Below are 26,649 nucleotides of genomic sequence, written 5' to 3' on the forward strand. Positions count from 1 at the left end.
ACATGCTAAAAGTTAGCATTTTAATGTATGCATGCTAACATACTGGGCTATTTTTGTAGAGGTACCACTATATAGCTTGGCTGGTTGAGTGGCTGTGCCAGCAACTTGAGGGTTCCAGGTTTGATCCTCGCTTCTGCCATCCTTTTTGCTGCCATTGTGTCCTTGGGCAAGACACTTTACCCACCGGCTTGCAGTGCCACCCACACTGCTTTAAATGTTACTTAGATATTGGATTTCACTGTGTAAAAGCGCTTTGAGTCTCTAGAGAAAAGCGCTATATAAATATAATTCACTTCACTAAAACTCACGGGATCGGACACTCGACGCCATCTTCAAAGCACGGCAGCTTCCGGCGACCCCCGGCCAGAGGTCCTGGGCACAGATAGCAGCCCCATCAAAATTTCCGCGGGAAATTTCTACTTTACAGTTTACAACCATGTCAAATGATATGAAAGCATGTGTTAATCACTAAGATTATTTAACACAAACCTTCGGCTCTGGTCAGGCTGATCAGGGGAAAAAAAAGTATTAACCAAATATACTGAATAAAAATGGACTCAGAAATAACTGACCAAAAATAAACTTAATTATGTTGTGCTAAAATAAAGAAATTAAAGTGCAAACTTAAACATTGTTTCACCAATTTACTCATAATTTTTGTGCTTAAGAAACTTCTGAGACTTTAGTTCTGGACTTCTTCTTTGATATTGTCATTACTGCCACAAGTGGTGGAAAAGTGTATTACAACTGAGTACTGCTACGGCCCCAACGGGGATTTTTTGGCAGCCCTCGGTCCAATGATGGGACTTGGCCCTATGGTTAAGATGCGTGGTGCTATCTGCCCTGAGATGGGTAGGTTGTGAGTTCAAACCCCGGCCGAGTCATACCAAAGACTATAAAAATGGGAGCCATTACCTCCCTGCTTGGCACTCCGCATCAAGGCTTGGAATTGGGGGTTAAATCTTCAAAAATGATTCCTGGGCGCGGTCACCGCTGCTGCTCACTGCTCCCCTCACCTCCCAGGGGGTGATCAAGGGTGATGGGTCAAATGCAGAGAATAATTTCAGCACACCTAGAGTGTGTGTGTGTGACAATCATTGCTACCTGAACTTGAACAACAACCCTCCGATGACCACGCCTACCAGAGACCAAAGTCGTGGAGAAAAAGTCAGCAAGATTCCAGTTTGAAGAGTGGCGCCACTTGTAATGAGACGTGAGGCGATGTCACTGGCGTGCAGTTGTTTGAGATCACAGCCTGGCGACGCCACCGCCCGCCACAAACAGAGGCGTCCTTGTTCCTCAGCGGGAATGCGTCTTTGTCCGTCAGGCCTCCTTTGGCGGGAGGGGTCGTGACCTCTGCGCTGAGGTCCTTGTGGATGCCTAATTTTAAAACTGAAACTTGTGCTGTTAGGCGTCTACATCCTGATCGCGGCGGGCGCGCTGATGATGGTGGTGGGCTTCCTGGGGTGCTGCGGCGCCATCAAAGAGTCGCCGTGCATGCTGGGATTGGTGAGTTTACCCTTTTTTTTTTTTGTCATGTGATTAGTTCTGACAAACTTTGAGCTCCAATCTTTTTTTTTTTTTTGGTTTTGTAGTTCTTCCTCTTCCTGCTCCTCATCTTCGCCGTGGAGGTGGCGGCGGGCATCTGGGGTCTGTCTAACAAGGAGCGCGTGGTGGACGACGTGACCGAGTTCTACAAGCAGACCTACACCAACTACAAGGACACCAGGCAGGAAGCGCTCAAGGAGACTCTACGCCTCATCCACTTCGGAGTGAGACCACGCCCCCTTTTTTTGACTCTTTTCAATGACGCGACGCGTGAACGTTGGCGAATATTCATTCTGTCACCAGCTCAACTGCTGCGGACCCACGGGCACCGTCATCGACGCTGCGAAGGACATCTGCCCCAAGAAGGAAGGCCTGGAGGCCCTGATCACCACGGTAACCACAGCTGACCTCCATTCTCATAAAACTACATCAGGGTTTTATTTTCCCCTCCCAATTCAACTTCTTTAAAAACATCATTTTCAATACGTTAATATTGCATTGATGAAATACTTTTAAAGAAAAACATGTTTGGGTAAAGATTGCTGAAATAATCAACAATGCGCTCCCATTTCATGTATTGCAACAAGTTAGCACTATTGCAGTTTGGTAGTATTTCAAACACATTTAGCAGTATGCCAACAACATTTAGCACTTTGACAAATATATTTTAGCACTATGACAAATACACATAGAAGTATTGCAAATACTATGGTAGTAGTATTGCAATAACATTTAGCATTATCGCAATCCAGTGGTTCTGCAAATGTAGCTCTTTTGCATTATTGCAGTATTGCATATACATTTAGCAATATTGCAAATACATTTAGCACTATTTCATATACTGTACATATAGCATTTCTGCATATCCATTATTACTACTGCAATGACATTTAGCACTGTGGCAATTTAGTAGTATTGCAATTTCACACTACTGCATATACATTTAGCACTTCTGCAAATACGTGAGTATTACAATTTAGCACTGTGGCAATTTGGGAATATTGCAATAACAGTTAGTACTATTGCAATTTAGCACTATGCATTTACATTAAGCACTGTGGCAATTTAAGAAGATCGCAATAACATTTAGTAGTATTGCAATAACATTTAGCACTATTGCAATATAGTATCGCAAATTTTGCACTATTGCTTATAGCTGGTTGATTGATTGATACTTTTATTAGTAGATTGCACAGTTCAGTACATATTCCGTACAATTGACCACTAAATGGTAACACCCGAAGAAGTTTTTCAACTTGTTTAAGTCGGGGTCCACGTTAATCAATTCATGGTACAAATATATACTATCAACATAATACAGTCATCACACAAGTTAATCATCATAGTATGTACATTGAATTATTTACATTATTTACAATCCGGGGGGTGGGATGAGGAGCTTTGGTTGATATCAGAACTTCAGTCATCAACAATTGCATCAACAGAGAAATGTGGACATTGAAACAGTGTAGGTCTTATTTAGTAGGATATGTACAGCCAGCAGAGAACATAGCGAGTTCACATAGCATAAGAACAAGTATATACATTAGAAATACATTTGAGTTGTTTATAATCTGGGGTGATGGGATGTGAATGGAGGAGGGTATTAGTAAAGTGTTGAAGTTGCCTGGAGGTGTTGTTTTAGAGCGGTTTTGAAGGATGATGGAGATGCACTTACTTTTATACCTGTTGGGAGTGCATTCCACATTGATGTGGCATAGAAAGAGAATGAGTTAAGACCTTTGTTAGATCGGAATCTGAGTTTAACGTGGTTTGTGGAGCTCCCCCTGGTGTTGTGGTTATGGCGGTCATTTACGTTAAGGAAGTAATTTGACATGTACTTCGGTATCAAGGAGGTGTAGCGGATTTTATAGACTAGGCTCAGTGCAAGTTGTTTTACTCTGTCCTCCACCCTGGCACTTCTGCGTATACGTTAGCACTATAGTATATACATTAGCACTATGCAAATTAGTAGTATTGCATTTACATTTAGCACTGTTGCAATTTAAGAATATTGCAATAACATTTAGTAGTATTGCAATTTAGCACTATCGCATATACATTAGCACTATGCAAATCAGTAGTATTGCAATAACATTCAGCACTATTGCATGTACTCTAGCACTATTGCATTTACATTTACCACTGTTGCAATTTAAGAATATTGCAATAACATTTAGTTGTATTCAATTTAGCACTATTGCATGTACTCTAGCACTATTGCATTTACATTTCACACTGTTGCAATTTAAAAATATTGCAACATTTAGTAGTATTGCTATACCATTTAGCACTATTGCATGTACTTTAGCACTGTTGCGATTTAATGTTGCAATAACATTTAGTAGTATTGCATACACAATAGAACTATGCAAATTGGTAGTATTGCAATAACATTTACCACTTTTGTGTATACAAACAGTATTGCAGTTTCCTAGTATTGCATGTACTTGAGCACTATTGCATATACATTAGCACTATGCAAATTAGTAGTATTGAAATAAAATTCATCACTATTGCAGGTACTCTAGCACCATTGCAATTTAGCCCTATTGCATTTACATTTAGCACTGTTGCAATTGAAGAATATTGCAAAAACATTTAATAGTATTGCAAATTAGCACTATTGCATATACATTAGCACTATGCAAATTAGTAGTATTGCAATAACATTTAGCACTATTGCATGTACTGTTGCAATTTAGTAGGATTGCAATGACATGTTGTACTGTAAGTAGTATTGCAAATTTAGCACCTGTATATACAATGTAATAGTGCTAAAGTTAGCACTATTGTTTGGACTATTGCAGTTCAGCAGTATCATCTCGCGGCTGTGTTGGAGCCACTATGGATTGAACTTTCACAGTATCATGTTGGACCCGCTCGACATCCATTGCTTTCGGTCCCCTAGAGGGGGGGGGGGGGGGGGGGGGGGGGGTTGCCCACATCTGAGGTCCTCTCCAAGGTTTCTCATAGTCAGCATTGTCACTGGCGTCCCACTGGATGTGAATTCTCCCTACCCACTGGGTGTGAGTTTTCCTTGCCCTTTTGTGGGTTCTTCCGAGGATGTTGTAGTCGTAATGATTTGTGCAGTCCTTTGAGACATTTGTGATTTGGGGCTATAATAAATAAACATTGATTGATTGATCACAAATACACATTTAGTATTGCAAATACATTTAGCACTTCTGCATGTACATTTACAGTAGCATTGTTGCAGTTTAGTAGTATTGCATATATACACTTAGCACTGTTGCAGTTTAGTAGTATTGCATATATACACTTAGCACTGTTGCAGTTTAGTAGTATTGCATATATACACTTAGCACTGTTGCAGTTTAGTAGTATTGCATATATACACTTAGCACTGTTGCAGTTTAGTAGTATTGCATATATACACTTAGCACTGTTGCAGTTTAGTAGTATTGCATATATACACTTAGCACTGTTGCAGTTTAGTAGTATTGCATATATACACTTACCACTGTTGCAGTTTAGTAGTATTGCATATATACACTTAGCACTGTTGCAGTTTAGTAGTATTGCATATATACACTTAGCACTGTTGCAGTTTAGTAGTATTGCATATATACACTTAGCACTGTTGCAGTTTAGTAGTATTGCATATATACACTTAGCACTGTTGCAGTTTAGTAGTATTGCATATATACACTTAGCACTGTTGCAGTTTAGTAGTATTGCATATATACACTTAGCACTGTTGCAGTTTAGTAGTATTGCATATATACACTTAGCACTATTACTTTGCACTACAATACTTAGTTGTGGAAGAAAAGTGCTTCCGAGATTACTGTCACCTACTTAATGTTGTCATGAGTATGTCGAACATTGCTGATGTCTGTCTGTGGATTTAGAGCTGCCCTGCGGCCATCGACGAGGTGTTCAACAACAAGCTGCACATCATTGGCGGCGTGGGCATCGGTATCGGTGTCATCATGGTGAGTGGGAGGAGCTAACAGAAGAATGGTATTTTCATAATTAGATTTTACAATGAAATGTTTCCAGATCTTCGGCATGATCTTCAGCATGATGCTGTGCTGCGCCATCAAGAGGTCCAGAGACTTCGTTTAAACCTCAAGCTTACTCGCCTTCACCTTTAGTAACAGTTTTTTTTTTAACTTGGCGACGCTCAGGTGCACGCAGGACGGCCATCTTGGGCGTGTGAGTGTGTGGCGCCTGAGCTTTTGAACTTTTTTAGTTTTGAGCGCTAATGACGTCAAAGATGCTAATATTTAGCCCGTTTTATGTCGCTAACGTTGATGTTTAGTCTTCTTTTAAAACTTGTTTGTAAAATGCTTAATAAATCAAAGACTTATTTTGTTTTTTTTAATATTTACAAAATGAACATTTCAAAATAAAGATCAGTCCTCAAGAGCAAAGTCGTACGGTTGGAATTGGTCTCTTAGCTGCGCACACGCCGCTTCCTCTTCCTCGCGACTTTGCTTGCACTCCTTCCAGTCGGCCCTGGTGGGGATGTTCAGCAGCGCCTCGCTGGCCAGAACCTCCCTGAAATTAAAGATGACTGATGTTCTGTAGGGTGGCGTCAAGTTCAAAATGTCACAAGTGCGCTCCTCACCTCCCAAACTGCAGCGGGAAATGTTTCTGGATGCGGTAGAAAAGCTTCTCGCCCGAATCCAGCTCTACGTAAAAGTACGGCGTCCCGGGTGGAGCGATCTATGCACGTTGGCGGTATGACGTTGAAGGACGTTCCACATGGCGGTGTGTGTGTGTGTGTTACCTGTTTGAGGTCGCTGTGTTGTGGAATCTCCATCAGCTCCATCTGCTGCTCCTGAGCCTGGACCATGAAGGCCTCCTTGATGTCCTCAGTGGCGCAGCGGTCCAGGGGGACTGGGACCACCTGACCGCGCCAACAACAATCAAAGTTCCGCACCGCTGCGTATTTTTCCAAGAGCGCGGCTCGTACCTGAAGCTGCAGGTGCTGGCTCCTGTAGTTCCTCTCAAAGAGCACGCAGCGCTCGCCTCTGCTTTTGTAGAAGCTCCTGAGGGCCGCCTTGTACTTGTCCATCTCTGCCAGGACCTCCGAGGCCAAGTCCACCACGGACTGGTAGTGGCCGATGGGCAGGACCAGCACGTGACCTGAGGTCAGCCCACCTTTGGCCAGCGCTAAGTAGCACTGAGACGGAGGTCACGTGATGGACGGCGAGCCGCCGAGAAGGTTCTGGAAGTGTTTTACTCACGTGTGTTCCGATGCTGACCACCAGGTGTTTCTCCACCTGAGGGCTGGCCAGGCAGAACCAGCACGTTCCAGGCGGAAGAGCTAGACAGGAACATTTCAATCAAATACCCGCTGTGATGCTGTCCACCAAATGGAGGTCGCCTTACGGTGCCTGCGAGGTTGTTTGGGTCCCGATCCGCCGCGTCCTCCGTCCCAGTCCGGCCTCTTCCGGCCGCGTCCCCGGCCACCGCGGTTCTGCCCGCTGCTGAGGTCGAAGAAGAACTGCGTGCTGGGCTCCTGCACATACATCAGAAGCTGGGTGGTCTGCCGCACACTCACGCAATGACCACGCTCGCACCTCCTCCGCCGCCGCCACGCCCAGGCTGCTTGTTAACGTCTCCTTCTTGTCCTTGGCCACACGCCTATAAGGGTTTTCCGTCACGTCCTGAGGCTGTTTGACCAGCTCAGTGTGGTCCATGGTCTTCATGGGAAGGATGTTGAAGGCGTACAGGTACTAACGAGCACAACAGGATACATAGTTGTGCTCATAAGTTGACATACCCTGGGAGAATTTAGGATTTCTTGGCCATTCTTCAGAAAATATGAATGATAACACAGAAACCTTTCTTCCACTCATGCTTAATGTTTGTCTGAAGCAATTTATTGGCAAACTGTATTCACTCCTTTTAAATCAAAATGACAAAAGAAAGTACCCAAATGACCCCGATCAAAAGTTTACATAACCCAGTGACTTTGACCTGATAACATGCACAAAAGTTGACACAAACAGGTTTGAATGGTTAATCAACGTTCCGATCCTCACCTGTGACATGTTTGTTTGTAATTAATGGGTGTGTATAAAAGGTCAGTGAGTGTCTGGGCTTCTGACAGACTATTGCATCTTTCATCCAGTGCTGCACAGATGTTTCTGGATTCTGAGTCATGAGTAAGGCAAAATAATTGTCAAAAGATCTGCGAGAAAAGGTAATTGAACTGCATAAAAAGATTTCCAAGGAATTGAGGATGCCAATCAGCATTGTTCAAACACTGATTAAGAAGTGCAAAATGAGGGATTCTGTTGAAACCAAAGCAGGGTCAGGTAGACTAGCAAAGATTTCATCCACAACTGCCAGGAAAATTGTTCGAGATGCAAAGAAAAATCCACAAATAACTTTAGCTGAAATACAGCACTCTCTTAAAAATTGTGGTGTGGCTGTTTTAAGACACACAATAAGGAGGCACTTGAAGAAAAATGGGCTGCATGGTCGAGTCGCCAGAAGAAAGCCATTTCTGAGCAAATGTCACAAAGTATCCTGCTTACATTACGCCAAACAACACAGAGACAAGCCTCAAAACTTCTGGAACAAAGTGATTTGGAGTGATGACACCAACAACCTACCCAGTGGCCTAGTGGTTAGAGTGTCCGCCCTGAGATGGGTAGGTCGTGAGTTCAAACCCCAGCCGAGTCAAACCAAAGACTATAAAAATGGGACCTAATACCTCCCTGCTTAGCACTTAGCATCAAGGCTTGGAGTTGGGGGTTAAATCACTAAAAACGATTCCCTGGCGCAGCACTGCTGCTGCTCACTGCTCCCCTCACCCCCCGGGGGTGAACAAGGGTGATGGGTTGAATGCGGAGGAGAAATTTCACCACACCTAATGTGTGTTTGACAATCATTGGTACTTTAACTTAACTTTTTGGCCATAACTATAAACATTACCTTTGAAGAGGACCACCATACCTACTGTGAAACACGAAGGTGGATCACTGATGTTTTTGGGGATGTGTGAGCTACAAAGGCACAGAAAAGTTGCCCAAAGTTGATGGCAGGAAAAATGCAGAATGTTATCATAAAATACTGGAGAAAAATGTGTACTCATCAGCCCAGAAGCTGCGCATGGGACGTTTTTGGACATTCCAACATAACAATGATCCAAAACACAAGGCCAAGTCGACCCGTCCTTGGCTACAGCAGAACAAAGTGAAGGTTCTGGAGTGGCCATCTCGATCTCATGACCTCAATATCATAGAGCCACTCTAGGGAGATCTCAAACGAGCAGTTCATGCAAGACAACCCAAGAACTTACAGGAACTGGAGGCTTTTTGCCAAGAAGAATGGGCAGTTTTGCCATCTGAGAAAATAAAAGAACCTTGTCCACAACTACCACAAAAGACTTCAAGCTGTCATTGATGTTAAAGGGGGCAAAACACAGTATTAACAACTGGGGTATGTAAACTTTTGATCAGGGTCATTTGGGTACTTTCTTTTGTCATTTAGATTTGAAAAGAGTAAACATAGTTGTTTGCCAGTAAATAGCTTCACCCAACCATTAAGCATGAGTGGAAGAAAGGTTTTTGTGTTCTCATTCATTTTCTCTAAATGGCCAAGAAATCATCAATTCTCCCTGGGGATGTAAACTTATGAGCACAACTTTAACACCAAATGCATCTTTGCACCTTCTTCTTGGCGGGGTTGTTGACGGTTGCCAAGGCGATGAAGCGAGTGACATGCTGAGCGTTCTCCTGCAGAACCACGTGATTCCTGGAGGGGTGGAAATTCTGATGCTGCTCCTGCTCAATTTTAATCAACTTTTGCTTCGCCTCACCTGTAAGGTAGTCTCTCATAGTGAGCGCCCTCTAGTGCAGCAAAGTGGTATCTCGGCTTGACTTTGTCCGCCAGGTTGGCGATGGCGGCGCTCCCACAAGACTTCGTGTCCACTTCCTGTCACGGGAGCATCAATACGGACACATCCTCAGTCGGCTTCTGTAAGTTCTGCGCTTTCCGATCCTTACCGGTTGGTTAGCAAAGCGCCACGCCCCCTTGGGCCACTGAGACGTCAGCAGAATGTCCACGCCTCGGAACTTGGAGCTGCCGGTCAGCGGGGCCACCAGGGCCGTTAGGTCTTTGGGCGTGAAGCAGTGGGCGGGCGCCGGCTCCTGCTGGGCCTCCTGACCACTCACGTAGGCGATTTGCAGGCCCGACACACCAGTGAACACGCCACGCCGACCTGCGGGCGCACGTAGAGGCAGGTTTAGAAGAACTCATTAAGTCTCCCATTACAAAAAGTCAAACAAATTCATGGGAAATACATTTTTCAATAATTATTTTTTTGTGCAAAATAACAAATTTAACCTAATTATTGCGAAGTATAGATCCAAAAGTTCCTCCAACAAACTGAGAAGAGGGTGGTGATGTGGTGTTTCATACGAAATATAAACAGGCACCTATTTTAACTAATAAAGATGACAGAATTGAGTAATATGCCAAAAATGTTGGAAAATACTTTGACGTAGAAGACGGTCCACAGAAAGATTCTGTCCCAAGCTCACCCTGCCAACATTATCCACTCTACCACACTGCAGGTGTACGCCCTCACTATCATAAAAAGCCCACGCTTACAGTGCGACCCGCAAACAATCAGTACAGTGCTCAGGTGGCCAATCACATACACGCACGACTCAGAAATTGCAAGTGTGGCCCCGACATTAATGGCCCCTGATTAATACTTACAAATGCGCTTGACAGACACCATGCAATAAATACTTATTATAAAAAGAGGCGATACTGCTGGAGTCCAATTTATATTCTGAATGATTCCAAAAGTATCTCAGAAAAAAAGTCTATGTCCATGTACTGCATACTCCCAGCTCATCCCCTTCCTGCAGAATTCAGACGTTTGTGTTTGGTCTGTCCAAATAGCTGGTCTTCCTTTTAATCCTTAATAATTCCATTTGTTTCTATATAAAAGGTTTATTTGAAATAGGGGACAGATACAAAAAAACATAAACATCTGAAACAGTTATCCAAAGAATGCATCATAGTGTTTGTAGCCAAAGCTCACTTACAACACTTGTCCCCAACAGCACAGATCTAACATCATTAAAATAGGAAAATAAAAAGAATGAGGCAAAGAGGAGTCCATAATAATGATGATAGTAAGAATACAGACAAAGTGCAACCTAGATAAAAGGCAATAATAACACAGACAAAGTGTAAACTAGATAAGAACCAATTAGTACAAATTTGTCAAAACTAAAAATGAGAACACGATTGTTGCTCAACCAGCCACCATTTTGTTTGTTTTTTGATAGTGACAAGAGCAGGTATACATTTCAAAGTGTCAGGAAAAGAGTTCCATAGTTGTGGTCCTTTTATTAAAAAAGGCAGTCTGGGCAAAAGATGTTCTACGGAATGGAACGCAACAGTTGCCTTTTGACGTTGCTCGGGTGGTAGATCTGCTACCACTTTGCAGTCCGGTAAGTGCCTTGCAGAGCAGAGTTATTGAAGCATTTAAAAACCACTTTGACTGTATGTAACAAAATAAAATTGGTAAAACTTAAAATATTGTATTTGGTTAAAATTTGGCAATGATGATATTGTATACTTTTCTTGTCTAGGACTTTCAAGGCGCGGTTACAAAGACACTCAATGGTCTTGCCTGATGACTGGTGTGCCTGGGACCATGTAGTTAAGCCATAAAATGTGTGTGAAAGAATCATAGAATTCATAAAAGTAAAAAGCACAGCTGAGAGTTAAGCAGTTTACAACTCTTGCAGTAATCCATGTTTCTTCTCCAACGTTTGCCACAAACTGCTGGTAGTCCAATGATTCATCCAGCCTCTGACCCCTTGCTAAGTCTTGCTAAGTCTTTGAGTTCTTTCCAGTAGTCAAGAAACTGGGACAGTCTTTGCATGATCTCCTCTTGGCCAATGGTTTTATCAAACAGTTTATTTCCAGTATCCAGTGCTGACTTTATGGTTGGCTCGTGGGCTCCCAGCTGAGCTTCAAGCCACTTAGGTTTATTCCTGAGGTTCTGAACTCTAATCAAGTCACGTCTATAATCCTCCAAACTCGGGCTGGACGATAAAGACCCAAAATCATTCCTTATGTTTCCTATGCCATCATTAAAGACTAGAGGGTAGAAAAAAACAAGCATTTTTCTGACATAATTATAAGTAATTTTAACAACCCACGTGTTTTATGTAAAACAACTGATTTTTGGACCCTTCTTTCTTTCCACCTGTCCATTCACCTTCCACCTTTGTCCTCACTCAAAAAAATGGTATCACAGCTCAAACCTGCAGCATGTTCCACAGACTTGATGCCACCTCGTCTGCTCAAAGACGTCTTGGAGGTTATTGCCTCTCATGTCCAAGGAATAAATAACAGCAGTCTTGCTTCAGGGACTGTCCAACATTATTTTAAGCAAGCTGTTGTGGAACCTCTGCTAAAGAAGCTAAATTTGGATCATTCGTTTTTTTATCAAATTTGAGACCCATTTCGAAGCTTCCTTTTAAAATTTTAGAGAGATTTGGTTCTACAAGTACAGTCTTATCTTGATTTGCACGCCATTCTTAATGTTTTTCAGTCCGGTTTTAAAGCCTTTCATAGCACCTAATCTGCATTTTCAGGGTCTTTAAGGACCTTTTAATATCCACTGATTCCAGCGATCCTGCCATTTTAATTATTTTGGATTTAACTGCTGCATTCGACGCAGTGGATCACACACCTCTCATCAGTCGCTTAGAACAATGTCTGGGTTTAAAAGGCACACCCTTGAAATTAGAAATGTCCAATAATGGCTTTTTTGCCAATATCCGATATTGTCCAACTCTTAATTACCAATTCCGATATCAACCGATACCAATATATACAGTTGTGGAATTAGCCTAATTTTGATGTTTCTGAGACTCGCTCCATAAAGAGCCTTTCCTCCCTCCAGATTCCAGCTATTTCATCCTGTGCAGTTTCAGGGAAGTCCACTTTGAGCTGCTTCTCCCAAAGCTCATCAGGTCTCGCCACAGGTGTACAATTTACAGTTACATCTGGCCACAAACAATGTTCACTAATGTGGCAATCTCCTTTGAGAGGACCATTAACTGTCCAACCCAAGATGGTCTTTACAACATACCGGCCTCCATTAACAGCGTGAACCACTTCCTACTCCTCACGCTTCAATACTTCAGGAACATTAGTACCAATTAGAAGGTCAACATCTGCATAAATCTCTGACATCTTTTAGGTGTCTGAGGTGGTGCCATTTTTGCAGATCTTTGATGGAGGTATTTGCCCAGATGAACAGGAATGCTCTTTTGTGTAAAGATCTCAGGGAGGTCACAAAAGAGGTCTGAGTCCGATCCAACCACTTCCAAGCCCTGATATCATGTTGCTGTCAACTTGTCCTTCATACTGACAGCCATCAGACTGCATAATGCATACGTTCCTTTTTGACTGCACTTAAATGTAGAATGTATTTATATTATTCACATGTGAATAATATTGTAAAAGACTGTATTGGTTTCCCACACATTCATTTATTTGTGGCGGCCCGCCACAAAAGAATTACTGCCGCCACAAATAGATTTTTTGGCTTTTGACTCGATATAGTTTAGCTGGATATCGATATCCATCCATCCATCCATCCATTTCCTACCGCTTGTCCCTTACGGCAGTGGTCCCCCCAGCCCGGACCGTGGATCGATTGGTAACGGGCCGCACAAGATATAATTAGTTATTTCCGTTTTATTTATTATCTGAGCCCAAATGATCTTTATTTTTAAGTCTTTGTTTATTTTGAAAAATTACCGGATTTTACCGGTTATATCTATCTATATCTCTCCGACCTCCTTCAGCCTTACTGCCCCACCCGATCCCTAAGATCATGTGATCAGCTGCTACTGAGGGTCCCTGACACAAGGCTGAAGCTTAGAGGTGACAGATCTTTCGCCGCTGCTGCTCCCAAGCTCTGGAACCACCTACCTCTGAGTGTTAGACAAGCCTCCTTAAATCTCTCTTAAAACAGACGTTTATTCCATGGCTTTTAACACTGAGTGATATCCATCCTGCAATGGCTCCCCATTATACACCTGCTGTCAACCTGTTTTTATGTTTTTATCTTTTATTTATTTACTTTTTATCGTGTTCTTTTTGTGTTATGTTGTGTTTGCCTGGTTCTGGTATTATCTTTTAACCTGCCCATTGTACAGCACTTTGGCTACCCCTGTGGTACATTTTAAATGTGCTCTATAAATAAAGTTGATTTGATTTTACTTGAGCGCCAAAATTTAACCCAGCTCGCAAAATGAGTAAAAAACAACCGTAATTGGAAAGTTTCTTTGCGAAGAGGAAAAGGCACAGCGAAGAGAGAGAAGAACAGCCTATGACTTCCAACAAAAAGAAAGCTTTTAATAGACAATACCAGGAGCCATACTTGAAATATGGATTTATAGCAACAGGTGAACAAGCCCGCTCTGCATGATATGCGGCGACCGGCACTCAATTGGAATTTGAGAATCCAGCACGGACACACAGAGAAGGCAAGTCATTGTTTAGTCTTCTCGTAGAAAAACAAAATTTTAATCTATGATTTGACTCCCTCGAATGACCTTGATGCAATAAGGAACAGGCTGTTCTGAAGAACTCCCCCGAGGACTCCTCAAAGATGGACGCTTTTGACCTTCCTTTTTTTCAACAACACCTGGTGTCGAACTTCAGATCGGCCCCAGTCCACAAAAACATTTCAACATCTCACCCAAGTTAATTGGGCATGCATGCACGCACACGCCCCTCCCCAAATCAACGCCTTCCCCACTGCTTAATTCCTCTGGGGTCGTGGATGGCAGAGTAGCACTTTATAAACCCCCCCCCCACTTGTTGCAAGTTGGTGTAATTACATGTACCATGATTATGTGTGCCATGCTATGTGTGTTTTTTTTCCTTGGACTTAGTCTGGACCCCTCCTGAGGGTCTAGCCTTAGACTGATATTTTTTTTTTTTTTACTCTCCTACCCTCTCCCAATGTCACCTTTTTCTCACCTTTTTAAGGAGCGCTGTAAGTGGCTGATCCGTTGGCGGTCCTGTTTTGTCCCCCCTGTAACGTATGTCTGCTCTTAGCGGGACTGATCCGAAAATGTAATTTCAGTTCTTATGTGTCTTGTACATGTTAAGAATAGACAAAATAAAGCTGCTGTCTGTCAAACATTAGCGGGGATTTTGTGTGAGACTGAGCCTGCGACTTCATTCACCAAGCTGGTGCACGATCACCTGTCTGTGCTTTTGAAAGACTTTGAGCGCTATTTCCCAACTTCTAAGGACCCACGAACTGCCAAGGAATAGATCCTTGAACCATTTGTTGACAAACAAGGTGAATCCAGCATGTCTGTACAACTGCTGGAGATCGCAAATGACGGCAGCCCTAAAAGTGTGTTTGAGACAACAATGTTCTTGATTAAAGTCATGGCAGAATACCCCGAGATCGCCACCACAGCACTAAAAAACCCTGTTGTCATTTGCTACATCCGACAACGAAGCAGACTGGACATAAGCGACACACTTGGGGTGTCTTTGTCTCCCATTACCCCCAGTTAGGACCGTCTCGTCGTAGGGAAACAAGCTTAGGGCTCCCATTGATTTAACGTTATGGTGAGTTAAACTTCTCATGCACTTTATATTCTTTTTTAATGTTGTATCTGCATCTTATTTTGAAGGCATGTAAAGGTTACCATAGCAACCAAAATCAGTGGTCGCCAACAGAGGTAGATGAGGGAGAGGAGAGGAGGAGACCTTGACAGTCTGGGGCACACAAACATGCAGGAGGCTTATCTGACGCTTCAAACGGGCAATTTTATTTAAGCTATTAAAAAATAACATTCATAAACAAAGTTGTGTGGATCTGCTGGTTCTTGTCATTTATATATTTTTCCACGTGATTTTTTATGTATGCAATGGGCTGAGTAGACAGTGGATTCACGTTTATTATCATTTGATAACAATCAACGCCCCCCGTCGCCCATCATGACCCCTCAGTCCGTGGTAAAACTGTCAAGCGTTGACCGGTCCGCAGTTACAAAAAGGTTGGGGACCACTGCCTCACGGGGTCACGGGGGGTGTTGGAGCCTATCTCAGCTGCACCCTGGACAAGTCGCCACCTCATCACAGGGCCAACACAGATAAACAGACAACATTGATACATGATATAAAGAACTCTCACTCCAGCCCGCTACTCTGTGCTGTGATCTAAGGTCCTGCTAATTATAACACACACTTTATAAATAACTTTTCTGATTTTTTCTCCTGTATAGTACCGAAATATGATAAACTTTTAATTGTTGGAGACCTCAACGTTCATGTCTGCTGTCTTCTGAAGTCGCTCTCTACAGAATGTTTACATATTTTGGACTAATTTGATTTTGTGCAACATGTTGTTGGTCCCACACAAGAACAGGGCCACACGCTACATCTTGTAATGGCACACAATATCGACAAACTTAACGTTGAAATACGAGATGCTACCTTTTTTGACCATATGCCCGTGTTGTTTGAACCTGTGACGCGTAATTAAAACATCTACTGCTACTGAGTTCTCCTCTGCATTGTACTCTGCCCTGATTTGATGTCCCGCTTTCAAACTTGTTGTTGTCAAGTTTTTGATTCCGTTGCTCCTTTTAAATCCAAGCGCCCCAAGGCTAAAGGTGAGCCATGGTTAAATGAGGTCACAAGAGAGGCCAGGCGTCAGTGCAGACAGGCAGAGCAGGGTGATCAAGGGTGATGGGTCAAATGCAGAGAATAATTTCGCCACATGTAGAATGTGTGTGACAATCATTGGTAACGTTAAATGGAAGAAGGACAAGCTTCATGTTTCCTATGCCATCATTAAAGACTCAAGGGTAGAAAAAAACAAGCATTTACAAGTAATTTTAACAACCCATGTGTTTTATTTAAAACAACTAATTTTATTTTAAATGTTCCCCAATCCACATGCTTGGAAGCTTTGCCAGAGGTCTGTGGTAAATTTCTCGACTATTTTTTTTTTCTCGACTATTTTATTGATAAGGTTAAGACAATTAGGGCAAACATTTCTCTCCCATTTTTGGACCCTTCTTTCTTTCCACCTGTCCATTCACCTTCCACTTTTGTCCTCACTCAACAAAATGGTATCACAGCTCAAACCTGCAGCATGTTCCACAGACTTGATGCCACCTCATCTGCTCAAAGACGTCTGGGAGGTCATTGCCTCTCATGTCCGAGGAATAATTAACAGCAGTCTTGCTTCAGGGATTGTCCAGAATTATTTTAAGCAAGCTGTTGTGGAACCTCTGCTAAAGAAGCTAAATTTAGAGAATTCGTTTTTTTTATCAAATTTGAGACCCATTTTGAAGCTTCCTTTTAAAATTTTAGAGAGATTTGGTTCTACAAGTACAGTCTTATCTTGATTTGCACGCTATTCTTAATGTTTTTCAGTCCGGTTTTAAAGCCTTTCATAGCACCTAATCTGCATTTTTCAGGGTCTTTAAGGACCTTTTAATATCCACTGATTCCAGCGATCCTGCCATTTTAATTATTTTAGATTTAACTGCTGCATTCGACGCAGTGGATCACACACCTCTCATCAGTCGCTTAGAACAATGTCTGGGTTTAAAAGGCACACCCTTGAAATTAGAAATGTCCAATAATGGCTTTTTTGCCAATATCCGATATTGTCCAACTCTTAATTACCAATTCCGATATCAACCGATACCAATATATACAGTTGTGGAATTAGCCTAATTTTGATGTTTCTGAGACTCGCTCCATAAAGAGCCTTTCCTCCCTCCAGATTCCAGCTATTTCATCCTGTGCAGTTTCAGGGAAGTCCACTTTGAGCTGCTTCTCCCAAAGCTCATCAGGTCTCGCCACAGGTGTACAATTTACAGTTACATCTGGCCACAAACAATGTTCACTAATGTGGCAATCTCCTTTGAGAGGACCATTAACTGTCCAACCCAAGATGGTCTTTACAACATACCGGCCTCCATTAACAGCGTGAACCACTTCCTACTCCTCACGCTTCAATACTTCAGGAACATTAGTACCAATTAGAAGGTCAACATCTGCATAAATCTCTGACATCTTTTAGGTGTCTGAGGTGGAGCCATTCTTGCAGACCTTTGATGAGGTATATTGCCCCGATGAACTTTTGTGTAAAGATCTCAGGGAGGTCACAAAAGAGGTCTGAGTCCGAACCAACCACTTCCAAGCCCTGATATCATGTTGCTGTCAATTTGTCCTTCATACTGACAGCCATCAGACTGCATAATGCATACGTTCCTTTTTGACTGTACTTAAATGTAGAATGACCTGCTTTAAATGGAATCAAACAGTGGTGCTGATAATGTCCACATGTTCAAATGGAGTAGAAAAAAAGTCCTCCTTTGTGTCCAGTACCACATGAGAGTGGTTGGTTTTTCTGCATCTTATTTGTCCAGCTTCCATACTTCTTTTTATACACATTACGAGAAATACATCGGCGGTGAAGTTCGTAGCTTTCTAGCTTGTGCACGCCAGCTTTCTGAGACTCTTATTTTATTAGCACAGGCAGGATGAAGCAGCGCTTTTATTGTGAAGGTAGGAACTGTGCAGTCTTTATAGATTTGACGGCAGGTAAGGCACGAAAGCCTGTTGAAATAAAAAGTGTTTCTCGCCTTCCTGTCGGTCATTTTTTCTTAATAATGAGCTCGCAGCAGCCAGTGTCATTTCACAAGACCCTCGGGTGCCGTGAATGTCAATCAAGTGACGAAAGTGACGTCTTGGTGAAGATTGATGATCGCTAATTTTTAGGTCTATTCTTTTTTATGCCTGGCTAATTGCCTGACACACCCTCCACCATCGATCAGTAGCTAAAGACGAGAGCGGACCGATCTAAGTCTATGAACATATACTGATGAGAGGCGAAAGGTCTTGTTAGACAAACCCCACAGTCCAGTTGCGATCGATGGAATGCCCTGAGAATTTACTTTTACGAGCAATATAGAAAGTGTACAGCGTTGTCGTCCAGAAACCAAGCTCATTCACCCGGCGGCCTGTCAAAGCTTTTAATTTTGGCCCGCCGAACATCACTAAAATAGGCTTAATGAAACCATTCTAGCCCTGCGATAAGGTGGTGACTTGTCAAGGGTGTACCCCACCAACCACCCGAATGCAGCTGAAATAGGCTCCAGCGACCCCTAAAAAGGGACAAGCGGTAGAAAATGGATGGATGGATGGATGGATGGATGGATGGAAACCGGCAGCACGGTGGAAGAGGGGTTGGTGCGTCTGCCTCACAATACGAAGGTCCTGAGTAGTCCTGTGTGGAGTTTGCATGTTCTCCCCATGAATGCGTGGGTTCCCTCCGGGTACTCCGGCTTCCTCCCACTTCCAAAAACATGCACTTGAGGATAAGCCCCTCCCACCTCCAAAGACATGCACCTGGGGATAGGCCCCTCCCACCTCCAAAGACATGCACCTGGGGATAGGCCCCTCCCACCTCCAAAGACATGCACCTGATTGGCAACACTAAATGGTCCCTAGTGTGTGAATGTGAGTTGGAATGTTGTCTGTCTATCTGTGTTGGCCCTGCGATGAGGTGGCGACTTGTCCAGGGTGTACCCCGCCTTCTGCCTGATTGTAGCTGAGATAGGCTCCAGTGCCCCCCGCAACCTCAAAAGGAATAAGCGGTAGAAAATGGATGGATGGAAACCATTCTATGCAAGGTTGCTAATATATGCAGTACTCCCACCACCCAGCAGGGGGCAACAGCGAAGCATGTGTGTCTCAATGAAGCAGCAGTGGGTGAGTAGAAAAAACCCCTGAAATAAAATCAAAATAAATCGCTAAAATCTGACTTCTAACAACAAAGTATGAATGTATTGAAATTGCTGACTTTAATGTCTGTTGTATTTGTGGGTGTGTTGTGTTTGCCTGTTTTAACTTGGGCAATAAAAACTGGTTAAATACATCTAGCGCTGAATTTGACCAGCAGAGGGTGATAAAGCTACACCTTGGGTTTAATTGTGTTGAGCCACATGCGTGCAATGTTTGCTGTGTGTATTAACACTAAACCTTCTATTTTATTCATGTATTTAAGTAAAATACACAATGGACATTATATTGTTGTAATGTTTATATTTTTGGTTTTACAAACCTAAATAAAAGGAAGATCTAAAATGAAATAAAACTGAAGAAGAAATATAATTCAAAAGAAGGAACACCAGTCATCAACACAACTTAGCTTCGGTTTCTTCATGCTGTTAACTATCAGTCCATCTGCACACGCTGGAAACCAGTAGCAAGGGCAGAATAATGAATGTATTGACAGTGCGGTGTGAAAGCTAATGTGTTTATTTTGTAATTAAGTAAACACATTCTCAAAAGGAATATAACCTGCAGAAGACTGTTGAACGCATCATAATAATCCCCTCAATTCCCCCCAAAAATGGATTATCTCGCTGGAATATAGAGACAATATAACATACATTCAAAAACATGGATGCATATGCAAAAGTGTAATATATTTATCCGTACAGTAATCTATTTACTTATATCTGCACCTTATTGATTTTTTATCCTTCACTACCATGAGCTATTGCAACGAAATGTTGTTCTTATTTGTACTGTAAGGTTATAAATTTGAATGACAATAAATCTAAGTCTAAAACCTGAAAGGTGTAACCAGGTTTCTTACCCAAATATGTGATGTTGTCAGCCAGCTCACAGCCGTCTGCGCTGGGGAACTTCTTCACCGTTTCCTGGCTTCCTGCGCCCAGGATGTACGTGTGGATGGGAGCTGGGGAAGCGAGAGAGTGTGAATTATGCTTTTTTTTTTTTTAATTTAAAAAAAAGTTCAAGTGTTGTTTGCACCTTTCTTTGCTCCACTTTTGTACTGCTGCCACTCTTCCTCCGCTTCTGGTGTCGACCCGAAGAATTCTCCCACACACAGCAGCAGCTTTGGGAAAGTTTAAAGGTCAACTTGCTTTCTTGTCCCTTTTTGGGTGGCGGGGGGTGCTGGAGCCTATCTCAGCTGCATTCGGGCTAGAGGCGGGGTACACCCTGGACAATTCGCCACTTCATCGCAGGTCCAACACAGACAGACAACATTCACACACTATGGCCAGCATATATTAATGCAGTATGAACAAGAATGTTTTAATGTAGACACACAGAATCATCATACTGCTGTGATTATCAAGTGCTCATTCAAGGCTAAGGCAAAATATCGAGCTACATATCGTGTATCGCAATATGGCCTAAAAATATCGAGGTATTAAAAAAAGGCCATATCGCCCATCCCTACTCAGGACCTTCGTATTGTGAGGCACCTGCACTAACCCAGGGGTCTCAAACACACGGCCCGCGAGACGTTATTTTGCGGCCCTCACCTTAATATGAAAGTTTAATGTTTAGTGCGGCCCACAACTTTTATATAAATGGCACTTGACAGCGTTGTGTTATTTGGGTCCAAAATGGCTCTTTCAACGTTCTGGGTTGCCTACCCCTGCATTAGTGGAAAAGCGGCAAATGAGTGAAAGAAACAGAGACGTTGCCATGGAGACGAGGGTTTTCTGACATTCACACTGCGACACCTGTCCGTCAGTAATAACAGTCCCCGATGACCTGGACCAATTCAAACCGTTATTTGTTTTTTTATTGTTTAATTTGCATTGCCTCACATGATGAACACTACTTATATTTCTATATGACGCCGGATAACTTTCCGGGAGCCCTCACTTTTTTGAGCTCGCTATCCCGGTACGTTCCCAGCCGGCTATTATCCGACCGCCGTGTTGCTGTAGGCAGGAAAAGCGGAACAACACACATTGCGGAAATAACATTATTCTCCGTGCGTTGGATAAATACAAATATATTCCACAACTCCAAATATGTATTTTTCAAAGCCTGCAGTGAAGAGAAGGGTTAGTGATGTGTAAAGACAATTCCAGGGAAAGTGGGAGATGCATTATTTCTTCGTTGAGCACAGGGGCAGCCCGACGTGTCTTATTTGCACAGAGAAAGTTGCGCTGCACAAGGAATACAATTTGAAACATAATTATTGGGGCTGGACAAGTCAATGCGTTAATTTAGAGTTAACTCATCAATCTATTAACGCTGACAATTATTTTATCGCGCATTTGCGTATGTTATTTAGATGCTTTTATTTTGTTAACGCCTATTGCTGGTTCCTGCGGAAAAGGAAGGAGAACGCGGAAGAAAACAAAACAAGTATGGAGAAGAAGGGTAACTCAACAGAACTTTTACAGGGTCATTTTTATTATAAAATACTTCCAGGCGGCGGATTTGACAGAAGCAAAGTGGTTTGTAGCCACTGCCAAGCTGAATTTTCTTATCACATGAGTACTTCTAGTCTAAAATATCACTTTCACGCGAAGCACACTGTTGATGCGAGCAAACTATTCAATAAAGCAGAAAGTGGAGCCAAGCTTTGGCAGACTACGTTGAATACAGCGTGGGGGGGAAATAGAGATAATGGAGAGCAAGAGAAGCTAACAAATGTTATAGCGAAGTGGATAGTTCCAGACTGTAGGCCCATTAGTGTTGTGGAAGACGCCGGCCTGAGAAACATTGTGCTAATCACAGCAAGTGACATCACGTATGAGCCGCCATCAACAAGTGACATCACGTATGAGCCGCCATCAACAAGTCACATCAGGTATGAGCCGCCATCAACAAGTCACATCAGGTATGAGCCGCCATCAACAAGTGACATCAGGTATGAGCCGCCATCAACAAGTGACATCAGGTATGAGCCGCCATCAACAAGTGACATCAGGTATGAGCCGCCATCAACAAGTGACATCAGGTATGAGCCGCCATCAACAAGTGACATCGGGTATGAGCCGCCATCAACAAGTGACATCACGTATGAGCCGCCATCAACAAGTGACATCAGGTATGAGCCGCCATCAACAAGTGACATCGGGTATGAGCCTCCATCAACAAGTGACATCACGTATGAGCCGCCATCAACAAGTGACATCAGGAATGAACCGCCATCAACAAGTGACATCAGGTATGAGCCGCCATCAACAAGTGACATCAGGTATGAGCCGCCATCAACAAGTGACATCAGGTATGAGCCGCCATCAACAAGTGACATCAGGTATGAGCCGCCATCAACAAGTGACATCGGGTATGAGCCGCCATCAACAAGTGACATCGGGTATGAGCCGCCATCAACAAGTGACATCGGGTATGAGCCGCCATCAACAAGTGACATCGGGTATGAGCCGCCATCAACAAGTGACATCGGGTATGAGCCGCCAACAACAAGTGACATCGGGTATGAGCCGCCATCATCAAGTGACATCGGGTATGAGCCGCCATCAACAAGTGACATCGGGTATGAGCCGCCAACAACAAGTGACATCGGGTATGAGCCGCCATCAACAAGTGACATCGGGTATGAGCCGCCATCAACAAGTGACATCGGGTATGAGCCGCCAACAAGTGACATCGGGTATGAGCCGCCAACAACAAGTGACATCGGGTATGAGCCGCCATCAACAAGTGACATCGGGTATGAGCCGCCAACAACAAGTGACATCAGGTATGAGCCGCCATCAACAAGTGACATCGGGTATGAGCCGCCATCAACAAGTGACATCGGGTATGAGCCGCCATCAACAAGTGACATCGGGTATGAGCCGCCATCAACAAGTGACATCGGGTATGAGCCGCCATCAACAAGTGACATCGGGTATGAGCCGCCATCAACAAGTGACATCGGGTATGAGCCGCCATCAACAAGTGACATCGGGTATGAGCCGCCATCAACAAGTGACATCGGGTATGAGCCGCCATCAACAAGTGACATCAGGTATGAGCCGCCATCAACAAGTGACATCAGGTATGAGCCGCCATCAACAAGTGACATCGGGTATGAGCCGCCAACAACAAGTGACATCGGGTATGAGCCGCCATCAACAAGTGACATCGGGTATGAGCCGCCATCAACAAGTGACATCGGGTATGAGCCGCCATCAACAAGTGACATCGGGTATGAGCCGCAATCAACAAGTGACATCAGGTATGAGCCGCCATCAACAAGTGACATCGGGTATGAGCCGCCAACAACAAGTGACATCGGGTATGAGCCGCCATCAACAAGTGACATCGGGTATGAGCCGCCAACAACAAGTGACATCGGGTATGAGCCGCCATCAACAAGTGACATCGGGTATGAGCCGCCATCAACAAGTGACATCGGGTATGAGCCGCCATCAACAAGTGACATCGGGTATGAGCCGCCATCAACAAGTGACATCGGGTATGAGCCGCCATCAACAAGTGACATCGGGTATGAGCCGCCATCAACAAGTGACATCGGGTATGAGCCGCCATCAACAAGTGACATCGGGTATGAGCCGCCATCAACAAGTGACATCGGGTATGAGCCGCCATCAACAAGTGACATCTGGTATGAGCCGCCATCAACAAGTGACATCGGGTATGAGCCGCCATCAACAAGTGACATCGGGTATGAGCCGCCATCAACAAGTGACATCGGGTATGAGCCGCCAACAACAAGTGACATCAGGTATGAGCCGCCATCAACAAGTGACATCGGGTATGAGCCGCCATCAACAAGTGACATCGGGTATGAGCCGCCATCAACAAGTGACATCGGGTATGAGCCGCCATCAACAAGTGACATCAGGTATGAGCCGCCAACAACAAGTGACATCAGGTAAGAGCCGCCATCAACAAGTGACATCGGGTATGAGCCGCCATCAACAAGTGACATCGGGTATGAGCCGCCATCAACAAGTGACATCGGGTATGAGCCGCCATCAACAAGTGACATCAGGTATGAGCCGCCATCAACAAGTGACATCAGGTATGAGCCACCATCAACAAGTGACATCAGGTATGAGCCGCCATCAAGAAGTGACATCAGGTATGAGCCGCCATCAACAAGTGACATCAGGTATGAGCCACCATCAACAAGTGACATCAGGTATGAGCCGCCATCAACAAGTGACATCAGGTATGAGCCACCATCAACAAGTGACATCAGGTATGAGCCACCATCAACAAGTGACATCAGGTATGAGCCGCCATCAAGAAGTGACATCAGGTATGAGCCGCCATCAACAAGTGACATCAGGTATGAGCCGCCATCAAGAGGCAGATGGCAGGAAGAATAGAGGAGTTGTATGAAAATGAGAGGAGTGTAAAAGTGTCAAGTTTCCAAGTTGCTCTCAGTGGGGACTACTGGACATGGATGGTTCATCATAATTAGCTGGGAGTGACAGTGCATTATATTGATGACAAGTGGGAGCTGCATTCTCACATGCTCTGTCTATCATGACAACATAGGAGAAGCATTATGCTGAAATATGCGCGGGGCACTTCACTGAAGTTATACAGTGTTAAAAGTGTGTTTGCACAGTAAATGTTATGGCACTTTAACTCATAGGGCAATACATTTAAAATGAATAGCCGGCAAGTTCTAAGAATGAACAAACTGCACCAAGTTGAGTGAGATTCTCTGAAGGAACTCCATTATTAACATGGACTTTACATTCTAGTCTTCTGTAAAGGAAATCGCAGGGGTGAAATGTTTTGTGTTTCACCCTTTCATTTCTTTCTCTCCGATAAAAGAAAATGTTTCTGCTGTTACCTCAGAAATTGGCTGTTCGGATGTTATGATTGTGGCTCAGGGATTTGTATGTAGATTATATTTATTTTCCATGACAAAGAGCATACCTTAAATACCCTGGCAGTGATAAAAAGCTTGAATGTTTTTATTTACATTTTTTGAGTTGATTTTCATAAAATATGCTATTTAACTGCTCCTGTTTAACAAGTACTGATTGCACAACAAATGTTTTGGCGCTTTTGTTCGTATGGGAGAATATTCCAATAAAAGTGCACTACACACTACTTTTGAATTCATTATTAGGTTTTGCGTATACAATGCAGTTAATCGTGATTAATCGGAGAAAAGTGCGATTAACATTGATTAATATTTTTAATCGTTGCCCACTCCTACTTCTTATACAACTACACATGCTGAGGAGTATGCAAAGTTTTTTTGAAGAAATATTTTCTTGCGGCTCAGCCTCACTCAGACTCTGCATCCAGTGGTCCCCAGGTACATTGAGTCTGAGACCCCTGCAGTAACCACTAAACCACTGTGCTGCCCTGTGCTTTCTTGCAGCAGTGATGTGTATGCTAAAAAAAAAGACTCACATCAAACTGTCCTGTCTTCTTCTGGATTGTCTGCACTCTGCTGAACACAGCACCCATCCTGCCGTGCACGTCTCCACATACCAAGCTGCAAAATCAAAACACTTTCAGGTCAGGAACTTACAGACAACCAAAATGTAATTGGACAAACACATTGAACGTTAAATGTCATTGGACAAACACATTGAACGTTAAATGCCATTGGACAAACACATTGAACGTTAAATGTCATTGGACAAACACATTGAACGTTAAATGTCATTGGACAAACACATTGAACATTAAAAATGTCATTGGACAAACACATTGAACATTAAAAATGTCATTGGACAAACACATTGAACGTGCAGATCTTGTCAAAAGTAGTGGACAAAAGATAATGTTCAACGTTGTTGTAAGTTGTGTCACAACATAAGAACAACTTGACTTAAAGTAGATTGGTGGTTTAACTTACACTCTTAGCGGACTTTCTTCCATTTGTTGACAGTTTTAAGCCAACAATTGTCTGCTTCTCTGCTGGCGTTGTGGAACTTGAATGTTCCGTCCGTCTCAAGTTCCGCCACAAACAAAAGCGGAACCATTCTTGTATAAGTAATTCCCGTTGCTCGAGTGGGTTTTGCGTTGTTTTCTTATTATATTTCTAAAACAATCCATATTATTTACATTGGTAATACAAATCAACACGTTTGTCTTGCGTAAATTAAAGACGAATTCGAATTTGCGAGGGGAAATATTTTCAGGCGGACAACGTGGTTGCCAAAGGTAATACCCCCTCCCAAAATAATAATATACGTACTTGACTGTTATCGAGCTATTTATTTCATACTAGAATACGTGTATAATATCGCAGAGGTCTTCGTGTTATACAGTGACTGTGGTTTTAAAGTGAACATGCAT

At 43.2% G+C, this 26,649-nt stretch overlaps 2 protein-coding genes across 3 annotated transcripts in view; one reads left to right on the forward strand and one right to left on the reverse strand.

Annotated features, from left to right (window-relative positions):
- The window catches only part of LOC133561124 (CD9 antigen-like), a 25,685-nt gene extending 19,737 nt beyond the window's left edge, over positions 1-5,948 (forward strand). For both annotated transcript variants that reach the window (XM_061914373.1, XM_061914374.1), the window contains exons 3-7: positions 1,412-1,509; positions 1,596-1,772; positions 1,852-1,941; positions 5,424-5,507; positions 5,575-5,948. In XM_061914373.1, coding sequence (XP_061770357.1) covers positions 1,412-1,509; positions 1,596-1,772; positions 1,852-1,941; positions 5,424-5,507; positions 5,575-5,640 — 515 coding nt within the window. In that variant the 3' untranslated portion in view covers positions 5,641-5,948. The remainder of the gene's footprint in view (positions 1-1,411; positions 1,510-1,595; positions 1,773-1,851; positions 1,942-5,423; positions 5,508-5,574) is intronic.
- On the reverse strand, positions 5,882-26,496 carry cwf19l1 (CWF19 like cell cycle control factor 1). Its single transcript, XM_061914370.1, has 14 exons — positions 26,207-26,496; positions 25,756-25,840; positions 20,404-20,488; positions 20,228-20,329; positions 9,540-9,754; positions 9,353-9,468; positions 9,204-9,288; positions 7,104-7,259; positions 6,913-7,042; positions 6,768-6,847; positions 6,494-6,703; positions 6,308-6,427; positions 6,146-6,243; positions 5,882-6,075 (listed from the first exon to the last, which is right to left on the reverse strand). Exons 1-14 carry the CDS (start codon positions 26,227-26,229, stop codon positions 5,931-5,933), a joined length of 1,650 nt encoding a protein of 549 aa, XP_061770354.1. The 5' UTR covers positions 26,230-26,496; the 3' UTR covers positions 5,882-5,930.
- Positions 26,497-26,649: the final 153 nt, after the last annotated feature.

The sequence above is a fragment of the Nerophis ophidion genome, linkage group LG10 (genome assembly GCF_033978795.1).
Source record: "Nerophis ophidion isolate RoL-2023_Sa linkage group LG10, RoL_Noph_v1.0, whole genome shotgun sequence".
Taxonomy (NCBI): Eukaryota; Metazoa; Chordata; class Actinopteri; order Syngnathiformes; family Syngnathidae; genus Nerophis; species Nerophis ophidion.